This window comes from Bos indicus x Bos taurus, chromosome 20 (assembly GCF_003369695.1).
Source record: "Bos indicus x Bos taurus breed Angus x Brahman F1 hybrid chromosome 20, Bos_hybrid_MaternalHap_v2.0, whole genome shotgun sequence".
In the NCBI taxonomy this organism is placed as follows: domain Eukaryota; kingdom Metazoa; phylum Chordata; class Mammalia; order Artiodactyla; family Bovidae; genus Bos; species Bos indicus x Bos taurus.
Genome location: NC_040095.1, coordinates 63,784,842 through 63,809,404, shown reverse-complemented (window position 1 = coordinate 63,809,404; position 24,563 = coordinate 63,784,842). Strand labels below are relative to the sequence as shown.

Below are 24,563 nucleotides of genomic sequence, written 5' to 3'. Positions count from 1 at the left end.
AGCAGGCAGATTCAGCTCTGGATAGAACTGTAAAATTCTGTCCTCCCAGAAGCCTGATACAGACAGACAAGAGGCTTATTCTCCTGAAAGGAACAGGGGAGACTGTCAACTCCTCCTGGGCAGCTGTGCCTGGAGGCTGCTGGTGCCTGTGGATTCATAACTGAGCTGCAAGTGCAGTTGCCTAGGAGATGAGAGGCGTGCAGACGATGCCTGCCTTGCTTGACCTGATTCAGGATCTAGTTGCCTAAGCGGCATCTACACGTTGCTGAGCTAACAGAGCGCCAGAGAAAAGGGGAATTGCCTCCTGCTCTGCCTGCAACGCAGGAGACCTGGGTTAGACCCCTGGGTTGGGAAAATCCCCTGCAGAAGGAAATGGCAACTCACTCCGTTATTCTTGCCTAAGAATTCTATGGACAGAGGAGCCTGGAGGGCTATAGTCCATTAGTCACAAACAGTCGGACACAACTGAGCAGCTAAAACTTTTTGCAAGGTGCTAACATCCATTCTGGCAGCAGGAACACCTGTGTTTGGCTCGGGTCTGACTTCTTGTGTGATGTCCTCTGTCACATCCCCAGAGCTTCCTGGCCTGGAGCTGGAAGACTGGTGACCTTTCAGGTTCACTGAACTTGTGACACTCCCACAGGCAAGACCCCAGCCTTCCCGGTCAACCACTGAGCCATCAAGAACTGGGCCAGAACAATTTCTGCCCTGGGCCAGCACTGCGGGAAACACAAAGCAGAACAAACTACAAGCAGCCATTGGTTACATTTAGGGAAAAGCTGTTACATAAAAGATAGTCGTTAATCAATATCACTATTTGTTTTCAGCAATCACAAGAGCATTGTTATTAGTTGGGAGGGCCCTAATGTTATTTGTTTCTCAACACTCTGATACCAAAAGAGGAATTTTATTATATACTGTGCTGTCTAAAACCATCTATAAAGCAATACTGTCATGATTGTCATTAAATATAAGAATCTTTTTCTATGTAAGAATACTGACTTTGCAGAGTGCTTTAAATCTTGCACAATATATATTATTCAGTTAGATTCTACAGCAATTAGTATGTGTTAGATAAGAAAGGCGGGCTTGCTAGGTGGCTCAGTGGTAAAGAATCCACCTGCCAATGTAGGAGCCATGGGAGATGTGGGTTTTGATCCCTGGGTTGGGAAGATCCCCTATAGGAGAGAATGGCAACCCACTCCAGTATTCCCAAGGGACAGAGGAGACTGGTGGGCTACAGTCCATGGGGTTGCAAAGAGTCAGAGACAACTAAGCAACTGAACACACAACACACATAGACAAGAAAGAGAGGTTTAAAATACTTTAGTGACCAGGTCAATATATATATATATATATATATATAAAACTTGTGCCAGATTAATTCAGGAAGACCAAATATCAGCATTATCATTCCGTGCTGCGGGCGTGCTCAGTCATTTCAGTCATGTCTGACTCTGTGACCCTTTGGACTGCAGCCCGCCAGGCTCCTCTCTCCACAGGATTCTCCACGCAAGAATACTGGAGTGGGTTGCCATTTCCTTCTCCAAACTCACTGAACAATTCACTTCAATCCTAACATCTGCTTACAGATGTCATACAGGGGTTCTTCTTCCAGGGATGCTGATGTATTATGGTTGGCATAGCAAGCTGGCGTGTATCAGAAATCTGCATCCTGGGATGCAGGACACACAAGGATGCTCTGGTCCCCACCTGTCCTCGGGGCTCCTGAACCCTCTCCCTGGGCGGGGTGTCTACAAGGGGTGCCAGCATGTGGGATGGACCCCCCTCCCCGGGGCTGCCCTACCTGCGTGAGCGGTAGAACTGGCACCTCTTCAGCGGGATCTTGGCCACGTGCTCTCGCAGGCCCGCGAACAGGACGCTCTGGCTGTGCAGGATCCGCAGGCTCCTGACGGGCTCGGGTCGCCTCTCAGGGAAGAGCTCCATCTCTTCCAGCACACAGCCGCCGGAGGTCTGGGTCAGGGGCGCCCGCACCTTCTTAATGGTGCCATAATCTGCGGAGGCAACAGGGAAAGCAGAAAAGTGAGGTCAGCAGTCTCACCATCACTCACCAGCTAAGCCACCAGGCTTCTCCAGGTGGGCTGCACATAGGGCCATCTGAGGAGCTTGGACAAATGCCAGGAGACCCACCCTGGAGGTGTTCAGTGAGCCACACTGGACGTGGGGCCAGGCACCAGTATTTTGACAGCTCTCAGCACAAGCGAAATAAAACCGGGATTAGGACCACTTGGCTACCAGCTGCCTGGTTCCCACACAGGTCCAGAGACCCAGAGCATGGCAGAGCTTGAAAGAAAAAAAGAAAGTGAAGTCACTTAGTCATGTCCAACTCTTTGCGACCCTGTGGAGTGTATCCCACCAGGATCCTCCATCCATGGGATTTTCCAGGCACGAGTACTGGAGTGGGTTGTCAGTCCCTTCTCCAGGGGATATTCCCAACGCAGGGATCGAACCCTGGTCTCCTGCAGTGCAGACAGATGCTTTACCGTCTGAGCCACCAGGGAAGCCCACATCAGAGCTTACCGTGGTCCAAAGCAGCCGGCTTTGCACCATCCCATGGAGAACACCAGGTGAGAGGGGCTGGATTCTCGGTATCAGACAGAGGACCTGACTCTGCTGCCCAACACAGTGGACCCCACCTGACAGACAGCTGCAGATATGCAGGCGGCCAAGGAGGCTTCTGCTTCCTTCCTGTCCTGAAAGTATCTCCGTCTCTGTGTCTGCATCTAGACACACACACACTCCCTCTCTCAGACTTGTTCTCTGGGATGCTCTCCTGGGTCTCAGCTCCATGGATTCTTCTTTCCCATCCTACTGAACATCCATTTCAACCCATCCCCCTCCCTCCTCCATATTTTCTGCTCATCACGTGTTTACACGCATTTTGGTCTTAAGTGCTGCCCCAGGACAAGAGGGCCGGGGTCACGTGAACCACACAGATCCCTCCGGAGTGGCTTCGAGGGACACGGAGGAGGGTCCTCCCAGCCAGTAAGGGGCACGGCACCGTCAAACCCCCAGGTCGGGACACAGACTTGAAACATAGGATGTTGTCTGTGGTGCATGGACGTGAAACCCCACCCCCTCTAGCCAGTCTGCCAATCCAGGGCATGGATCCAACCCTCCTGAAGCACCTCTGAGAGCAGCTGGCAAGCTCCTCAGATCACCCTGGCTGAAGAAAACCCAAGGGAACTTAGGTTCAAAACATCACAGTTCTCACTCTATCAACACAGATAAGGCTACGAAGTCTTCTTAAAGAGGAAGTGGAATCCACAACCTTTGGCTTCAAGGCCTCTGATCAATCTGCTAATCTCAGAAGATTTGGACAGAAATTACCTTTCCAGTTTTCCATTCCTAGGAGAGTCTTTACAGATGGAGGATGTACGAAGTGGATATATGTTATCCTGAGTTCATTAAGGAATATGTATCTGAAACATCTCCAGTGATCATTCATTGATTATGAACTGTTATAAGTATTATGTATGTAATAGTCTATTTAATTTTGCATATAATAATATATTCAGTATCATTAAATCATTGCTCAATTTTATTTTAGGTTAGTTGGTTAAACATGTAAATTTTGAGAAAGCTCAAGCACAAATAGAATTGCTATGGATGCTGGGAAGATTAAAAATAAGGAGAATCCCATGGACAGAGGAGCCTGGCGGGCTACAGTGCATAGCATTGCAAAGAGTCAGACATGACTGAAGTGACTTAACATGCACACACACACTTGTGTTTAAGGGAAGAGTGTGTTTGTGAACACACAGCAAAGTATGGGGATGGAGAGATCGGGGGGCAGATGATGTAGCAAGGCAGCATTTTAATAAATAATCAGACTTCAGTGTGGAAGAAAATCTGTATGTATTTATTATATAAGTCAATCTAATTTTGACTTGGAGACCTCAGTTCCCAGCTGGTGGGAAGTTCAACCCAGTGAGGTTCAGGTCTTCCTGCCTGTATGACGCAACGGAACAAAGTTGAGCAGAGCATCAGGGCAGTGGTGCAAACAAAGTGGGAGCTTCACGGAAGTTGACTTCAGCATCCACCGGCAGATGGAATTGCCAGGCTTCCTGTGGACCAGCGACAGGCAGGGAGCCCCTGCTGCCCTTCAGGAAACCCTGACAACCAAACAAGGTTTGACACTAAAGATAAGAGCCAGGCCTGCCACTATCCAGTGAACAGCAAGGCTCTGATGAGGCTTAAGTAAGACTCTTGGGAATATAGAGTGCCCATGTGTGTGTGTGCATGTGTGCGTGCTAGGGTGCTTTAGTTGGGTCCAATTCTTTGGGGCTCTATGGACTGTAGCCCACTAGGCTCCTCTGTTCATGCAATTCTCCAGGCAAGAATAATAGAGTCAGTTGCCATGTCCTTCTTCTGGGGATCTTCTCGACCCAGGGATCAAACCTGCATCTCTTACATCTCCTGCATTGCCAGATGGGTTCTTTATCTCTAGTGCCACCTGGGAATATATACACTACTATTTTCATTATAGGGGACTGGAATGCAAAAGTAGGAAGTCAAGAAACACCTGAAGTAACAGGCAAATTTGGCCTTGGAATACGGAATGAAGCAGGGCAAAGACTAATAGAGTTTTGCCAAGAAAATGCACTGGTCATAACAAACAGCCTCTTCCAACAACACAAGAGAAGACTCTACACATGGACATCACTAGATGGTCAACACCGAAATCAGACTGATTATATTCTTTGCAGCCAAAGATGGAGAACCTCTATACAGTCAGCAAAAACAAGACCAGGAGCTGACTGCGGCTCAGACCATGAACTCCTTATTGCCAAATTCAGACTTAAATTGAAGAAAGTAGGGAAAACCACTAGACCATTCAGGTATGACCTAAATCAAATCCCTTATGATTATACAGTGGAAGTGAGAAATAGATTTAAGGGCCTAGATCTGATAGATAGAGTGCCTGATGAACTATGGAATGAGGTTCGTGACATTGTACAGGAGACAGGGATCAAGACCATCCCCATGGAAAAGAAATGCAAAAAAGCAAAATGGCTGTCTGGGGAGGCCTTACAAATAGCTGTGAAAAGAAGAGAAGCAAAAAGCAAAGGAGAAAAGGAAAGATATAAGCATCTGAATGCAGAGTTCCAAAGAATAGCAAGAAGAGATAAGAAAGCCTTCTTCAGTGATCAATGCAAAGAAATAGAGGAAAACAACAGAATGGGAAAGACTAGAGATCTCTTCATGAAAATTAGAGATACCAAAGGAACATTTCATGCAAAGATGGGCTCGATAAAGGACAGAAATGGTATGGACCTAACAGAAGCAGAAGATATTAAGAAGAGATGGTAAGAATACACAGAAGAACTGTACAAAAAAGATCTTCATGACCCAGATAATCAGGATGGTGTGATCACTGACCTAGAGCCAGACATCCTGGAATGTGAAGTCAAGTGGGCCTTAGAAAGCATCACTACAAACAAAGCTAGTGGAGGTGATGGAATTCCAGTTGAGCTATCCCAAATCCTGAAAGATGATGCTGTGAAAGTGCTGCATTCAATATGCCAGCAAATTTGGAAAACTCAGCAGTGGCCACAGGACTGGAAAAGGTCAGTTTTCATTCCAATCCCAAAGAAAGGCAATGCCAAAGAATGCTCAAACTACCGCACAATTGCACTCAACTCACATGCAAGTAAAGTAATGCTCAAAATTCTCCAAGCCAGGCTTCAGCAATATGTGAACCGTGAACTTCCTGATGTTCAAGCTGGTTTTAGAAAAGGCAGAGGAACCAGAGATCAAATTGCCAACATCCGCTGGATCATAGAAAAAGCAAGGGAGCTCCAGAAAAACATCTATTTTTGCTTTATTGACTACGCCAAAGCCTTTGACTGTGTGGATCACAATAAACTGTGGAAAATTCTGAAAGAGATGGGAATACCAGACCACTTGATCTGCCTCTTGAGAAATTTGTATGCAGGCCAGGAAGCAACAGTTAAAACTGGACATGGAACAACAGACTGGTTCCAAATAGGAAAAGGAGTACATCAAGGCTGTATATTGTCACCCTGTTTATTTAACTTCTATGCAGAGTACATCATGAGAAACGCTGGACTGGAAGAAACACAAACTGGAATAAGATTGCCAGGAAAATATCAATAACCTCAGCTATGCAGATGACACCATCCTTATGGCAGAAAGTGAAGAGGAACTCAAAAGCCTCTTGATGAAGGTGAAAGTGGAGAGTGAAAAAGTTGGCTTAAAGCTCAACATTCACAAAACACAGATCATGGCATCTGGTCCTATCACTTCATGGGAAATAGATGCGGAAACAGTGGAAACAGTGTCAGACTTTATTTTTGGAGGCTCCAAAATCACTGCAGATGGTGACTGCAGCCACGAAATTAAAAGACGCTTACTCCTTGGAAGGAAAGTTATGACCAACCTAGATAGCATATTGAAAAGCAGAGACATTACTTTGCCAACAAAGTTTCGTCTAGTCAAGGCTATGGTTTTTCCTGTGGTCATGTATGGATGTGAGAGTTGGCCTGTGAAGAAGGCTGATCGCTGAAGAATTGATGCTTTTGAACTGTGGTGTTGGAGAAGACTCTTGAGAGTCCCTTGGACTGCAAGGAGATCCAACCAGTCCATTCTGAAGGAGATCGGCCCTGGGATTTCTTTGGAAGGAATGATGCTAAAGCTGAAACTCCAGTACTTTGGCCACCTCATGCAAAGAGTTGACTCATTGCAAAAGACTCTGATGCTGGGAGGGATTGGGGGCAAGAGGAGAAGGGGACAACAGAGAATGAGATGGCTGGATGACATCACTGACTCAATGGACATGAGTCTGAGTGAACTCCGGGAGTTGGTGATGGACAGGGAGGCCTGGGGTGCTGCGATTCATGGGGCCGCAAAGAGTCAGACACGACTGAGGGACTGATCTTGTCTGATGGATAAAATAGATAACTAGTAAGAACCTGCTATATAGCACAGGGAACTCTACTCAATACTCTGTAATGGTCCACAGGGGGAAAGAATCTAAGAGTGGATACATGTATATGTACAACTGATTCAGTTTGCTGTATACCTGAAGCTAACACAACACTGCAAATCAACTATACTCCAATAAACATTTTAAAAAAGACTCTTGAGATAAAATTGAACATTTTAGAGCAATGCAGGAGTATAGTTGGGGAGCAGCAGAATAGGTGGGAGTCCAGCTGAATAACTGTCATGTTTTGACTATTACCAGCACTGAAAAATTGATGCTTTCAAACTGTGGTGCTGGAGAAGACTCTTCAGAGTCCCTTGGATAGCAAGGAGATAAAGGCAGTCAATCCTAGAGGAAAGCAACCATGCGTATTCGTTGGAAGAGCTGAGGATGAAACTCTACTTTGTCCACTTGATGCGAGGAGCCAACTCACTGGAAAAGACCCTGATGCTGAGAAAGACTAAAGACAGGAGGAGAAGGGGCCGAGAGAGGATGAGAGAGTTGAAAGACATCACTGACTCAATGGACATAAGTTTGAGCAAACTCTGCTGCTGCTGCTGCTAAGTTGCTTCAGTCCGACTTGTTTGTGTCCGACTCTGTGCGACCCCAGAGATGGCAGCCCACCAGGCCCCACCTTCCCTGGGATTCTCCAGGCAAGAACACTGGAGTGGGTTGCCATTTCCTCCTCCAATGCATGAAAGTGAAAAGTGAAAGTGAAGTCGCTCAGTTGTGTCTGACTCTTAGCGACTCCATGGACTGCAGCCTACCAGGCTCCTCCGTCTGTGGGATTTTCCAGGCAAGAGTACTGGAGTGGGTTGCCATTGCCTTATCCATGAGCAAACTCTGGGAGACAGCAAAGGACAGGGAAGCCTGGTGTGCTGCAGATCCATGGGGTCTCAAAAAGCCGGACATGACTTAGCAACTGAACAACAACAACACACTATTTTCACAGGAGCCAAGGGTGAGAGAACTAAATCCTATTCAACAGGTGAACAAAGATGACTGGTTGATTACTATTTATTTTGCTGACAGATTACTCTGTGAAACCAAATCAATAATCATGCAAACATCCATATGCTCATACACACTTTGGATTCTTAAGCAACTGTGCAGGAAAAACAAATTTTAAAAGATCTTTAAAAATTTGATTTAAATGAACTAACCATCATTGACCAAAATTTCTTGGTGTATATTTCTGCACACCTTGTATCTACTTTCCAGCTGACTAACAAATTCAGGGATTTGTTCGATCCAGGGATCTAACAAAACTATAGGACTCAGCACTTTAGAGAATGGCACCATAGTGTCGATTTAGGTGCTTGCCTACTGAGAATATTTCCTGCCATATCAGTAAACAAGGACACCACCATCATCAGTGATTGCAGCCCTGAGGGAACTCCGGAAGAAGAAAACCTGCCATCTAGCCTGTAGCCACTCCCCAGGGTGAGCTGAGAGGAAAGGAAGCTGAGGAAGTGAAAATGCTGAGGTGCATATCAAAGAGATGATTTCAGTGAGCCCAGACTCTTCGTCTTCCCATACATAGAAAAGTGCTAAATTCCTTAAACTTGGGATACCTCGTTTTCTTTAATTTACAAAAAAAAAAAAAAATACATTTGACATTCAGACTATCTGCCCTTTGTTTGCAAGACTTCTATATAACATGGCCCCTCCTCTCCCCTCCTCTAAGCAGTTCTCTCGGGTTATTTGAGATGCTGGCTTCCTGGCTTGAAGTCCTAAAAACTCCCACTGAGTAAGACATGCCTCTCAGTTTTTACATAGTGAGTATTTTTTAATCCTCATCACCCTCTATACCTCTGCCGGGTCATCTTCACCCTGAGCATCCGTCACGTGAGCCGCCTCATGGAGCTCCCTGCTCTTTTGGCACTAGGGTGACTGTGGAGGACCCTCAGGGTGCTTGTGTTTTTTGTTATTTTGTGTTATAATATTTCCAGGGTTTAATGACTGATTTACTTGTTTCATGGCGTCTACGCTTGACACGATGAGGCTCCAAGAGGGCAGACGCTGTCAGTGTTGTTCTCTGATGTCTGCAGAGTGGCCATTACTGTGGCCTGTGCAGATTACTGAACATGCGCTGGATGAGAGACTGAACAAGTGAGTTAGGCAAGGAAGGAAAGTAGAGAGACAGAAAGGCAGGGACAGAAGGCAAACGTTACAGGGATGTCATGTCACTTGCACATTTGCCAAAAAGACTCCTGATTAATGCTGTCGAATCACAACTTTTAGTAAGAAATATGATATCAGTCGGTGTGAAGGTGAAACAAGAAATAATCCTCCACCATTTCCAAAATATTTCCTCTGAAAGCATCATAAACTAAACAGGAGTGAAGAAAATCATTTTAATTGGTTTCAGCTGAGAAAATACCAGCTCTAAAAATTTGCCGCAGAAAAATATAACCATACACACCTTTCATACTCCTGAAACTCAATACTCTAATCAAAGTCAGCTGAAGGTAAAAAAAAAAAGCTAGAAATACAGAAAAGCATCTCCATCAGTCTTTACCGTTTTGAGATCAGAAAGAAAAGAGAAAATTGGCACTTCCTGTCAATCACAGATCACTTCCCCAGAGAGACAATGAGGAGAAAGTGGTTCAGAGAAAGTGAAGAATCGGTGCCGAGAGCAGGACAATAGGGTGACACTGTTTTGGCCCAAATTCTCATAATAATTCACCTTTTTGTGAAAATATGAACTACTAATTATGTTATGGAAACAAATTTCAGAGTCATATATTTACAGTTTCACGCTCAAATTGAAAAACTACAGCTATTCATTATGAAGGAGATAGAGCTGCTGCAAGATTTTTAAGACTGATGGAAGTTAATAGTATGGTTGTTATTTGAAAGACATGAATAGCTGTAATTACATGAAAATGTACATAATGTACTGCAGAACTTATATTTGCTAATTTCAGCAGAACAGGAAGCATGCTTATGTTCTAGGTAGTGGGCAGACTAAAGAAAGGATGCCCACTTAAATTTGAATTTTAGCTAAACCATTAACATTTTTTAGTATTAGTATGTCCAATTCAATGCTCTTCATGGTTTATCTGAAGTTCAAATTAAAGTAGGCATCCTGTATTTTATTATATAAATAAAACCTCATTATATCCACATCTCATTTGATTATCACAGCAAGCTGATGAGAATGTAAAAAATATGTGAATGAGTATTCTCACTTGAGGGATGAGAAAACTGAGTTTCCAAGAATAGAAGATCTGATATATATTTCCTATGAACTGGTCTTTCAACGTCCTATAAAGAAGTCAGACATAAAATGAAAGTTCAAGTCAATGCTAATGAATGAGATAAATGCAACAAAGGGCCCCAAAGCAGCATTAAATAAAAAGCTAGTGTGAGTGACACCTAGGAAAGGGCAGTTTTGTCGAGATTGTTTGCAATACTGTTTTTATTCCATGAAGTCTTCCACAAGTCATGAAACATAACCAGTTGGGAGGCAGCAAGAAGGCAGGCAATCTCCTGATCCATTGGAAGCCGCCCACATGGACGACATGCAGGGGCATCAGCTTCAGAAAGCACCAGACTCTCCTCGCCATCAGGATGACATCCCTTCCCTGGGTACCACAACTCAGGCATAGACAGGCAAACAGAGTGAGTGACAGCTGTATGCCCTTACACCATCTATTAAAGAGGGAGGCACACTGAGCCAGATCAAACACCTGTCTGTGGATGAACAGAAGTTGTATGCACACTTAAAGGGCAGTATTTCTGGGAATAAGAGCAAAGGACCCCTGCCCCCAGCCCTCTGCCCCACAAACAAGAACCGAGCAAGGAAGGTATCCTCACCAGACCGACCTTGAACAAATGAAGGGCTTCAGGGAAGTGCTCACCAGTGATATGAGAACTCTCCTGGGCACACAGCATCAGACTGCAGGTCCCAATAATTCCTAATATTGATTTTTACTGGTGACTAACAAAGTCATGGAAGACCAGAGGCGCAGCTGATAGCAAGTGGAAAACACAGGCAAAATTGGATTATCGCAATAAGAGAGATAATCGTTTCAACCTCAATTGAAGTTGAGCCATTCTGAGCCATTAGGAAAATGACCAAAGGAAAAAGCAAAAATCATAAATGAGATGGTTTTCTAAGTTAGAACATTGACACGTGACACAGCAAGAAATCCGTTTTAAAAGTGACTGCTGGGGAAGAAATATTTACATAGTACTTATCAGAAGACTGGAGTGCTACTTGAAAAGGGCATGAGAAATCCTTACATATCCCCAACCCTCACCCAATTCCAACCACAGGAAATGATCCATGAGACACTGAAGTGTGGTCCACAACCTCCAACCCACAGGAAAATCTGTGCAGCTCCTACAGCTAATAAGCTGCCAAATAACCTTAGAGGAACAATATGAGAATCGAGAACAAAACCAAGTAAACAAACATGCATGTGTTTTTCTGCAAAAAAAAATAAAAAATTGATTTCAGTGAGAGTAGAATGTGGTAGTCACGAAAGCTGCCAGGACACATTCCTAAAACATTTCATGGGAACAAAGTGACTGGCATGTGGGACCCAAGGAAGCAATGATGCCTAGAATCCCCAACAAACCATCGAGCATGGATGCCTGGAGGTGGAAGCTCACAGAGTAAGTCCAGACCAGCATCATTCAATGGAAATATAGAACAATCCATGTAATTAATTTTTTTTAAGTAGCCACATTTAAAAAAAGATTAGCAGGTGAGTTGAATTTAATTACTTATTTTGATTTACCCCAATGTATACTTTGGCCAACTGATGGGAAGAACTGACTCATTTGAAAAGACTCTGATGCTGGGAAAGATTGAAGGCAGGAGGAGAAGGGGACGACAGAGGATGAGATGGTTGGATGGCATCACTGACTCAATGGATATGCTGCTGCTGCTGCTAAGTCACGTCAGTCGTGTCCGTCTCTGTGTGACCCCATAGACAGCAGCCCACCAGGCTCCCGTCCCTGGGATTCTCCAGGCAAGAACACTGGAGTGGGTTGCCATTTCCTTCTCCAGTGCATGAAAGTGAAAAGTGAAAGTAAATGGGTATGAGTTTGAGTCAACTCTGGGAGTTGGTGATGGACAGGGAGGCCTGGCGTGCTGCAGTCCATGGGGTTGTAAAGAATTGGACATGACTGAGCGACTGAACTGAACTGAACTGAAAGAAGATTCTTTCTGTTTTTGCTTTTATGTTTTGTAGAGTTTTCCTTTAATTAGAGGTTAGTCTTATGTCTGGCCTTCCTCAGTGGCTCAGTGGTAAAGAATCCACCCGCAATGCAGGAACCTCAGGAGACATGAGTTGGATCCTTGGGTTGGGAAGACCCTCTGGAGGAGGGCATGGCAACCTATTCTTGCCTGAAGAATCCCATGGACAGAGGAGCCTGGTGGGCTTCAGTCCCCAGGGTCGCAAAGAGTCAGACACAACTGAAGTAATTTAGCACACATATGCAAGCTTTTCCCTACACTTCTGGAGTGAATCTTTTTTATTATCTTTCTGAGAAAACCAATGACCCTTACTGCCCTCCCAAATAGAAATGGTGAGGGCGACATGACTTTTCATCACCCACAGCCTGAATAATCAACATATTAAAGCTAGTGTGAATAAGAAAAAGCCACTGATATATTTATACAAAAATATATGCTAACAAAGAAAGAAGAGCAGATGTAAAACTTGATGGACAGAAAACTATAGAATCCCTTGTTTTCTTATTCAGTCAGTTTTGTAAAACCAAGGTAAATCCTTGAGGGAGAATACAAGAAATTCCATTGGTCTGGCCACCCTAAAGGCAAATCATCTACCATCACTATGTTTTCTAAGCTAAAATTTCAGATAGTCATAGGGTATTCGAGTTGGAAAGGACCTACAACAATATTTTGCATTTTGTAGGTAAGAAAAGCAAAACCCAGAAAAACTGAGTCCCTAAGGTCAGATTCTAGAATTTAAATGTAGGTCCTCTGTGTATCAATCAAGTGCTTGTTTCTAAATTTTTGATGGTCTTTTCATTTTGAAAGTATGGAAACTATAATATGCAATCCTTACAATGGTGAATCCAGAATACTATAGCTGACAAGTTTCTCAAAAGATTCAGTTCAGTTCAGTTCAATCGCTCAGTCGTGTCCAACTCTTTGCCACCCCGTGAACCACAGCACGCCAGGCCACCATGTCAAAAGATTAGGTAGTCTGATACTAAGGGTATTAAGCAGCAGTTATTATTCAAGATACGGATTAAGCTATGATTCGTGGACATGCTTATCACAGAATTCCCTGCACAAACAACCAGTGTGTAAATGGTGCCAAGCCCAGGATAGATCTAACTTCTCTACCAGGCTAGAGACTCTCATTTCCATGAGCTCAGGAAGCAAACAAGAGAATAAACTGACAGAAATATTGCCTAAGGACTTCCCTGGTGGTTCAGAGGTTAAGACTCAGTGCTTCCACAGCAGTGAGTACGGGTTTAATTCTTGGTCGGGGAACTAAGACCCTGCATATAGTGTGGCTAAAGGGGGAAGAAAAGAAAAGAAAAATGACTAGGGTATTCTATTTCAGTTATTTTTTTAAAGAAGGTTTAAGGATATAAAATGTTGGTTTAAACAAAATATTTTATAATAAAGGTATGATTTTTAAACCACTAATTTCTTTATGTAATGTAAGCTCTGTGTAATATAAACTCTAATACACATAATTCAGTTATAAGTGGTTGAAAATTAACTATATTTTTTACTCTGGAAGAAAAGAGCAGGTCTTTTCTCAATTTCAAAGTTCAGCTTCCTAATTAACATCAATTCAATAGTTTAAACAATATCCTATTCTGCACCTTGATAGGGATGGTCAAATACAGAAATCTCTCATTTGCTGTGAAGTATATCGTATAATATGCAGATGACACCACCCTAATGGCAGAAAGTGAAGAGGAACTAAAGAGCTTCTTGATGAAAGTGAAAGAGGAGAGTGAAAAAGCTGGCTTAAAACTCAACATTCAAAAAACGAAGATTGCAGCATCCTGTCCCATCACTTTATGGCAAATAGAGTTAACAATAGAAACAGTGACAGACTTTATTCTCTTGGGCCCCAAAATCACTGCAGCCATGCAATTAAAGGACACTTGCTCCTTGGAAGAAAAGCTATGACAAACCCAGTAAGTAATTGACTGAAAGTCACTCAGTTGTGTCTGATTCTTAGCAACCCCATGGACTATACAGTCCATGGAATTCTCCAGGCCAGAATACTGGCATGAGAAGTGTTTCCCTTTTCCAGGGGATCTTCCCAAACCAGGGATCGAACCCAGGTCTCCCACATTGCAGGCGGACTCTTTACCAGCTGAGCCACAACCCAAGCAGCATATTAAAAAGCAGAGACGTTACTTTGCCAACAAAGGTCCATCTAGTCAAAGCTACGGTTTTTCCAGTAGTCATGTATGGATGTAAGAGTTGGACCATAAAGAAAGCTGAGCACCTAAGAATTTATGCTTTTGAACTGTGGTGTTGGAGAAGGCTCTTGAGAGTCCCTTGGACTGCAAGGAGATCCAACCAGTCCAGCCTAAAGGAAATCAGTTCTGAATATTCATTAGAAGGATTGATGCTGAAGCTGAAGCTCCAACACTTTGGCCACCTGATGGGAAGAACTGACTCATTGGAAAAGACTCTGATTCTGGGAAAGATTGAAGGCAGGAGGAGAAGGAGACAAGAGAGGATGAGATGGTTGGATGACATCACCGACTCAACGGACATGAGTTTTAGCAAGCTCCGGGAGTTGGTGATGGACAAGGAAACCTGGCTTGCTGCAGTCCATGGGATCGCAAAGATTTGGACATGACTGAGTGACTGAACTGATACCATACAATAAAATATGGGTTATTTTGGGCTGGATTGTATCCCTTGAATATTCTTATGTTTAAGTCTTAATTCCTAATACCTCAGAATATTTGGGAAAAGGGTTTTGTTTTGTTTTTTTTAAACTATTTATTTCGCTGCATCGGGTCTCAGTTGCCTCATGTAGGATCTTTGCTGTGTCCTGTGGGATGTTTCATTGCTACACACAAACTCTCTAGTTGTGGTATGAGGGCTTAGCTACTCCAAGAATGTAGGATCTTAGTTACCCAACCAGGGATCAAACTGTGACCCCTGCCTTGCAAGGCAGATTCTTAACCACCAGACCACCAGTTGAAGTCCTAAGAAAGGGCTCTTAAAGAGATAATTAATGTAAAATGAATCATATGTGTGATTCCTAAATCTAACGTGCATGCTGTGTGCATGCTAAGTCATTCAGTCGAGTCCAACTCTTTGTGACCCCATAGACTGCAGCCTGCCAGGCTCTTCTGTCCATGGGATTCTCCAGGCAAGAATACTGGAGTGGGTGGCCATGTCCTCCTCCAGATGGAACCAGCTTTTCTTACATCTCCTGCCCTGGCAAGTAGATTCTTAACCTCTAGAGACAGCTGGAAGCCCAATCTCATGTGTCTGGTGTTCTTTAAGAAGAGGAATTAAGATGCAGACTTCTGCATCCACATGGGAGGATACATCTGGAAGATACTTGACTACAAGCCAAGGGGAGAGGCCTCTGAAGAAATAAACCCTGCCAACACCTTAATCTCAAACGTCTAGCCTCCAGAGCCATGAGAGGTAGACTTCTGTGGTTATATCTCCCAATCTGCAGTACTCCATTATCTTTGTTAAGGCAGTTTGAGAAGACTAGCAGATGGACTCCATGTCTAGAGTAGGAAGATTTTGTCACCCAAATAATTTGCTGAAAGCAATTTCAAAACTAGGTTGAAAATTATTTTTCCACATTTCCCTAAGCTATTATGACTCAAATTCTAATGCAAAGACATTATAAACTATGTTAGACAATTTTCTTTTTACCTTGTATGGTTTACAACATGACTCATATTAGTAATAGTATGGTATTATCAAATATTGTCATATGTTTAATTTAATCCCCTATACATATGATCCTGGGCTAGAAAAGCAGCAAGAAATGACACAGAACATGTAGTATTCTGAAAAACTGATGCACTTTGATAAACATTATAAAATAATTCAAATAGCTGAAGCCCTGCTCACAACCTTTATGTTAATGACCCTAGTGATCTTTGGGAGACAATTAGAACTAAATGAATCCTCAGGAAAAAGCTTTTCCAGTATTTAAGGAAAAGGTCATTGACTATAATGAATTTCTTTTTGGAGGATTATCACAGAAATTTCAAAAGTTCATGAATTTTTTTTTTTTGAAAGAGGGACAGCAGAAAGGAAGAAGGGAGAAATAGGAAAGGGAAAGAAATATGATCAGCTGAGTATAACATTTACTACTGCTATAAATAAAAATATGTTTTATTTTTCATACTTATATATAATCAGACAGCCTTCTGCAATTCATTAAAACTTCAACAATAAAACAATATTTGAAGGGAAAGTCATGTCTTATGTTTTGGGCTTTCCAGGAGGCTCAGTGGTAAAGAATCTGCCTGTCAATGCAGGAGACATGGAAACATAGGTTTGTTTCCTGGGTCAGGAAGATCCCCTGGAGAAGGAAATGGCAACCCACTCCAGTATTCTTGCCTGGAGAATCCCACGGACAGAAGAGCCTGGTGGGCTACAGTCCACTGAGTCACAGAGTTGGACATGACTTAATAACTAAACAACAACATCATGTCTCATGTTTATAGCAGCTTCAAGTCTAATGAACTTGAGAACCCTAAACAACAAAGAAAGGTTCAGAGAAATTAAAAATTCTTTTTGAGTATAGCAGCCAGAAGCACTTCCAAAACACAGAATAAATATATATCTCCTCTAAGTTTCAATAGAACACTTAGGAGGGTGGACCTGTAGCATACTCTACACATATAAATTTTTGTTTTAAGAAAGGAAAGAAGTCATACCATGAAACAAAGAGACAAATATTCCAGGGAACTGTATGACAAAAATGCAGTATTATTGCAAAGTCTTGGATGGTTAAATCTTTTAAATCTTGATTCCATTCTCCTTTAACTACTTTTCTAAGTTCTGCTGTATTTTAAAGGGATGTTCAACTTGCCGTGTGCTGAATCCAGTATAGAAATTCAACGTGTGAGCCAGTTAGGTGGCCATCCTGATGATGGTCGTCTGTGATGGGGCTGGAGATTCAGTGCAGACACCAAGGCCACTAATCAGGGAAGCAAAATTGCTTTATTTCCAATTGTGCATTTGACTCTGATTCTCTGCTGCTGTATCCAAGAGACATTTTTATTGTTTATCTCATCGACCCAGAGTGACTGCAGACTAAAAGGAAGCCCTTTGTACTTGCATCTGTTGCTGTTCGGAGCACTATCTGTGAGGTAATGACGAAGTGCCCTCTTCCACTCACTGGGCAGCATGTTGCCATGGCAACAGATCATTATACAAAGTTCATCAATTCAGCTGGTTGTTAGTCCCAAGTAGCAGACAGCGAATATGTTTCCAAAGGTCTTTCTTTTAACCCATAATTGAGCAAATGAATTAAATTGGTCTTGGCACTGGGAGCTCAGTATCACATTTATATAGTGAAGGGGAATTAGGAGGAAAAAAAAAAAAAAACAAAAACAGGCTTTCTTGGCTGGTGTATGCCTGAAAAGGAGATTTTAATTAACTCAGTTTATCAGATTCAACTAATGGCTTATTTTTTCTCAAAAAAATAAAAATAAAAAGGACATGTAAGCCAGCTTAGCCATCCCAGTCATAAATTATATGTAACATTCTTTTATCGCAAAGTATTACTTTAAACCGTATCGAGGGAGTTTCCTGGCTGTCCAGTGGTTAGGACTATGGCACTTTCACTGCTGTGGTCTGAGTTTCACCCCTGGTTGCTGCTGCTGCTAAGTCGCTTCAGTCGTGTCCGACTCTGTGTGACCCATAGACGGCAGCCCACCAGGCTCTGCCATCCCTGGGATTCTCCAGGCAAGAACACTGGAGTGGGTTGCCATTTCCTTCTCCAATGCATGAAAGTGAAAAGTGAAAGTGAAGTCGCTCAGTCGTGTCCGACCCTCAGCGACCCCATGGACTGCTGCCTACCAGGCTCCTCCGTCCATGGGATTTTCCAGGCAGGAGTACTGGAGTAGGGTGCCATTGCCTTCTCCGTCATCCCTGGTTAGGGAACTAAAATCCTGCAAGCCACACGGTCTGGGCAAAAAAATATATATATAGATATAGATATAGATATATAGATACAGATATATAGATATTGTCACCCTCAGCATGTAAATTCCAGGCAGTCTTTGTTGGTGGACATAGTCTGACCTATTCACTGGGGACTCACCAGTGTCTGTGCCTGACACCCAGTAGGTGCTCAAGCAGAGCACCTGGTCCAGTGTGTGGACCCTGGAGCCTGAGGGCCCAGGTTAGGCTCCTGTCTCCAGCTCACTCACCTCTGTGTCTCCTACACCCTGGGACCCAGCTCACAGACCAGGGGCCACGTAGGGAGCTTATCTACACAGAAGTCTTGGACAGTGCCTGGCAGGCAGGGTATGTTATATAATAATTCACTGTTATTACTTTATTGCTATTTTTAGCTTATAGATTATAAGCCCTCCTCAAGTTTTGTCTAAAATGAACAAGCACCCTACATCTGTCAGTACTGGCCTCACATAAAAGAGAGGAATAGATGATGGTTTTTTTTTTTTTTTTTTTTTAACAACCTCCACTGCCTTTCTGAAAACCAAAATGAAACAAAACATTCCTCTAAGTACTCTACATCATAAGCTGATGCTTACAGGAAATTTACCACTGGAGCATCCTGTGAATAAAAACCATATTCCATTGGAAGTGAAAGTGCAATTAATAGAGTCCTCTGGGTATCTTTTCTAAGCTCCCATCCTACCCCACAGCTTCTTTCTCCCATCATTCTGCTAAGGTGGCGATTCAAGTTTCTAGAAGGTAATTACTTGCCTTAGATTTATTGTATCTAAATTACCAAACAACGACCCAGTTGGCCAGGTTGCCAGCTCTTCATTGACAGTCACCAGGCAGGAACACGGAGTCTAAACGACCCTCTCACCCCCAGTGGTAAAATCAGTCCTGCCTCTGATCCCATTAGGTATGAACTGAGGTGGCTGAACAGATCTATGCAAAGCACTTTTGTACTTGTGCAACATTAATTTAGAGGGGGAAAAAAAGAGCTCTCTATTCAATGGAGTAAGACAATTATTTTGTCGTTTTTCTGAATCACTGCATTGCACTAATTACGAACTAGTGGCTGATAGTCCCAGCTGTTGAGTAGCTGGACTTTTCACAAGCTTTTTTCAGGCATGATCTCACCCATTCCTATGGAGTCAAAGCCAATCTGAGCCCTCCATTACTGACCCAAACCTTTCTCTTTAAAAAAGGACTTCTAACCGACCATCAGACCTACCCCAGGAAACTGGAACTCAGTATCCCCAAACTGCACTGTTATCTCCCCTTTGGTGCAAATCTGTTCATGCATCTAAATCCCTTTCCATTCATTAGGATAAATTTTTCAATTATTCAATGTTTTCATTTGATCTTTTCTCTCAGGGCTTCCCTGGTGGCTCAGATGATAAAGAATCTGCCTGCAATGCAGGAGACCCAGGTTTGATCCCTGAGTCAGAAAGATCCCTTGGAGGAGGGCATGGCAACCCACTCTAGTAATCTTACCTGGAGAATTCCATGGATGGAGGAGCCTGGTGGGCTACAGTCCGGGGTTGCAAAGTGTCAGACATGACTGAGCAACTAACATTTTCTTTCACTTTCCTGCCTCTCTGCCTGTAACGCCAGTGAATGCAGTTTTTTTCACCTTCGGAACAGTGCATGCCTTTCTATATCTGCAGTTTTTCTATATCCAGGGTCTTCTTCTAGGAAGGTTTTTCCAAACGTTCTCCACTAGGAAAGCATCCCCCTGTCTTTCAGGAGCCAGCTTCCACCCACTTTCTGACCCTCCCAAGCCAGACCATTGTTCCCAAGTCTCTGTGCCCCTAGATGTACAGGAAGAAATCCTTAACCAGTCTTTGAGGAGAGGGTGGGGAAGGGGAAGCCTACACTCTTCAACTGGACCTTGAAAGATGAGCAAGCATTCACCAGGCAGAAAAGGAAAGTAGGACAAGTTGGGGAGGGGTGTCCAATCAAAGTGGGGAGGATGGGGGACTCCGGCTCATAGATGTGTAGGATTAACTGTTCCTTACAAGGGTGACACATTGGAAAAACCCAAACAAACCTTTTGGCCAACCCAAGAGCAGCACCACTTACAACAACAGAAGACTGGAAGCCACCCAAATATCAATCCTCAATATTACCTTCAGTATAGGCAAACTGGAAAACTGCAGAGTGGCAAAGACGAAGGGATTTTAGTTATGTGCACAAACATGGATGAATCATTAATTTAAAAAAATGCTGAACAAAATTTTAAAAAGACAGTCTTAGGAGAATATACATAAACACACTTACTGAAAGTTCAAACCATATGAAACTAAGCAATGCCATCTCGGGAATAAAATATAGTGAAATTATCAAAGAAAGGAAGGCAATAATAAAAACAAAACTCAGGACTGTGGATACTTGGGGAAGAGTTCATGGCTTGAGGTGGGGTAAAGAGGGAGGCCCCCAGAACACTGGTGCAGTTCTGCTGTGTGACTTGGCTGGAGGGTAAACTGATTTGAAAGTGAAAGTCAAAGAAAGTGAAAGTGGCTCAATTGGGTCCAACTCTTTGTGACCCCATGGACTATACAGTCTGTGGAATTCTCCAGGCCAGAATAATGGAGTGGATAGCCTTTCCCTTCTCCAAGGGATCTTCCCAGCCCAGGGATCAAACCCAGATCTCCCGCATTGTGGGCAGATTCTTTACCAGCTGAGCCACCAGGGAAGCCCAAGAATACTGAAGTGGGTAGCCTATCCCTGCTCCAGCAGATCTTCCTAACCCAGGAATCTAACTGGCATCTCCTGCATTGCAGGCAGATTCTTTACCAACTGAGCTCTCAGGGAAACTGATTTGACCATGTTATTATTCTTTACACCTAAAATATCTATCTAAAATAGTAGTCTACAATTAACCCTTCCCCTCAAAAAACTTCTTAAAAATGGAAAACTACTATATAGAATGCAATTCTTGACCTTGGCAAATTTACCACTTTAGGCAGATGGGCAGACCTATCTCTTATACCACATATGTGTGTGCATGCTATTTCGCTTCAGTCGTGTCCGACTCTTTGTGACCCTATGGACTGTAGTCTGCCAGGCTCCTCTGTCCATAGGATTCTCCAGGCAAGAATACTGGAGTGGGTTGCCATGTCCTCCTCCAGGGGACATTCCCGACCCAGGGATTGAACTTGTGTCTCTTATGTTTCCCACATTGGCAGCCGGGTTCTTTACCACTAACACCACCAGGAAATACCACATGCACCCCAGGCCATTACACACATGCAGTTACACGATAGGAAGCTGATTTAGAGGCAAATATATTACATTAAAAGCGAGTATTAAAAACAAAAGGCATCATAAGTATGTAGTAAGTAATAATTAGTATGCAGTTTACAAGTATGTAGTAAGTAAGTGATTAATATATGCACTGCTATTCCCTAACATTCCTCTGGGACAGAACCAGTTATTCTTTGGGGAGTGCCCTGGACTGAGCTTGAGATGCGAGCTTACACACTTTCCTGTTATCCAGGCTCTAGATCTGGATGTGGGCAGGGGGCGGGGCAGGGGTCAAGGGAAGAAGGTTCCACGGGAGATAAGGGTTGGAGAGGAAGAGTGACAGATCAAGGGTGGGAGAGGGGAGGCTGGGAGATGGCCAGAAGCTGCCAGTAAAACTTCCCCATGACCATTGAACTTCTCACAGCGTTGTCTGTAAACTCACTCAAGGCTTGCCGGGCCTTGTTCTTTTTTAAACACAATCTGGTGAGGGAGCTGAGTGTGTGTCTGACAGCGTGAGAAGCACGGTCCGCCTGAGAGTACACAGGACTTCCTGAGCATAAGCTCAGAATTCATTAGTGGAAATCGTGGAGAGAGCTGAGGACTTCCAAGGCCGTGAAATTGGGAGTCTGAAATAAGAACCAAAGACTCAAGGGATAGGAAAGCCCCAGCGGGTTTCCACTGTGCAGGTGTGATATGTGTTATTAAATGTTTGTGTGCACAAAACAGCTCTGCATCGTGGCTCATTAATGAGATGAAGAGCTGGGATGTTCAGCCACTACACAGGCCCCACACTAAGGATGCAGAGCCCAGGGCCCTCAGCCTGTTGGCCTCAAGGCTCATTTCCCACGTGTCTCTTGAACCTTTCATGGATGCCAATGAGTCCTAACAAAATTCACTGGTTTTCCCTAACTAGGATTTAAATGGCTAAGGGGCAGCTGGGTCTCAATACTAGCTGTACATCCTCCAACCATGAAGGCCAAAGTGAGGGTCCAAGTCATACAGCAGGAGACTGAACGGAGAAGGAAACAGGAGGGTGTCTGGAGATGGAGCAAGAGGGAGTGGGCACCAACTGCAGGGCACAGGAATGGCCCTGATTCCTGGGATAGGGATATGCCAGAGAAGATAGGACACAACCCGGACACTGGAGAGAAGACTGGATCACAGGCCATGAGACAGGATGTCAAGTCACTGAACTGGATGATAAGTCAGAGCCGAGCCAGGGCAAGATGAGCTTCACTGGGCCAGTGGCCTCCTGGCATACCTGGAGCTCAAGGCAGGGAGGCTCCAGAACCTGAGGAACCCAGAGGTGCAGGTTAAGGAACCCCAACCCTGAAAGCTAGAAGGTCCTGAAGACAAGCTGCAGGTGGCTCTTCGCAAGTCAGCAATTCAATGAAGATCAAGACAACTGACCGTTATCCGGTCTGTGTGGCGAGAAATTAATGCTGCCCACAATTTAAACAGAAAATGCCAATATTTTGTAAGCAGTATAATTTATAATTATATATAAAATATATAATTTTATATATATTATATATATATATATATATATATATATTTGAACTCAGAGTAATAGTGTGTTGTGAAGATGGCCTTTGAAATAACCAGTTTACCAAGGACAAGTCAACATCTCTGCAGATAGGGCTTTCACTTTGAACCAGTGTTCTTTTGCTACGGTCAAGCTCAGATTTTAAAAATTAATTGAGTATATCAATGAGTATCTACATGAAATGCCTACACTGATAATTAGATTTTAATATCACTCTAAATACTATAAGTGAGGATCTTTTTTTTTTATATTTTGAATAGTTAGACAATTACTGACATTTTTATCATTAACGCTGTCGACAAAAATTGTCACACCCTAAAAGTTGAGAGTTATGTTTTATTCGGTGGGACTTGTTAGGACTTCATGCCTGGGAGACAGCATTTCAATAACCCTGAGAGAACTGCTCTGAGAATGCTGGGGATGGCAGCGAGGAGTCAGGTTACATAGAAATTTGCAACAAAGGGCAGGCAGTCTGAACATCCAAAGTATTTTGTGAATTAAAGAAAACCAGACATTTCAAGGTAAGGAATTTAGTTCTTTTCTATGTATGGGAAGATTCAAGAGTCTGGGCTCACTGAAATCATTCCTTTCATATGCATCTCAGCTATCTGGGGCCAGTATCCTGGGTTTTTTCACATCCTGAGTTCCTCAGTGCTCACTCTAGGGAGTGGCTGCAGCCTGATGACTCCCGGAGGGCAAGTATTCCTCTCCTTCCTGGGTGTCCTGACAGCTCAGAACTTCACATTTGGAAGACTGAAATCATTGATGATTGTGATATCCTTGTTTACTGATATGGCAGGAAACATGGTAGCTCAGTTGGTAAAGAATCCGCCTGCAATGCAGGAGACCCTGGTTCGATTCCTTGGTCAGGAAGACACCCTGGAGAAGGGATAGGCTACCCACTCTAGTATTCTTGGGCTTCCCTTGTGGCTCAGCTGGTAAAGAATCCGCCTGCAGTGTGGGAGACCTGGGTTTGATCCTTGGGTTGGGAAGATGCCCTGGAGAAAGGAACAGCTACCCACTCCATTATTCTGGCCTGGAGAATTCCACGGACTGTACAGGCTGTGGGGTCTCAAAGAGTCAGACACGACTGAGTGACTTTCACATTCCATTTCTCAACACAAATACATGGAAATTAAGGGTCATAAAACCTTATATTGTTCTTGGTGTAAAAACCAACTTCTACTGTTCTTGACTTAAGATTCTAATAAGGAACTTGTAGTAATTTTAGATAATTCTCAATATTTTAGCCTCACATGATAATGCTTAACACATATTTTCTTGTTAAAGAAAGCAATCATCTATCTTGAGCAAATTTTCTTGTCCTTTCTCTCTACTCAAGTTTAATTCTTCAAATAAAAAATTACATATTTAATCAGTTTCATTGTACTCAGTTGGAGTGCAAGATTAGACTAAAAATAGATAACAAGAACTGCCCTCTGAACATTGTTTTAATCTCAAAATGCTTTAATAGCTTCATACAGAGTTAAGCTTTTGTAGCCTTCAGAAATCCAAAAAGTGATGATAATTATTCACTTGGTCAAAAAGTTAATTAATTTGCATTGAATGCTCTTAAATGGTGAAAAAGCTCAGAGCTTTTTTCTTCTTTCTTTCACATTTGGGTTTAGTTAACATAATGACAATGGGCTGGATGACTGCAAGGATGG

General features: G+C 43.3%; 1 protein-coding gene across 5 annotated transcripts in view; it reads right to left on the bottom strand.

Moving 5' to 3' along the window:
- SEMA5A (semaphorin 5A) overlaps window positions 1-24,563 on the bottom strand; it is a 565,569-nt gene that overhangs the window by 117,990 nt on the left and 423,016 nt on the right. For all 5 annotated transcript variants that reach the window (XM_027520271.1, XM_027520273.1, XM_027520269.1 and 2 more), the window contains one exon: window positions 1,808-2,015. In XM_027520271.1, coding sequence (XP_027376072.1) covers window positions 1,808-2,015 — 208 coding nt within the window. The remainder of the gene's footprint in view (window positions 1-1,807; window positions 2,016-24,563) is intronic.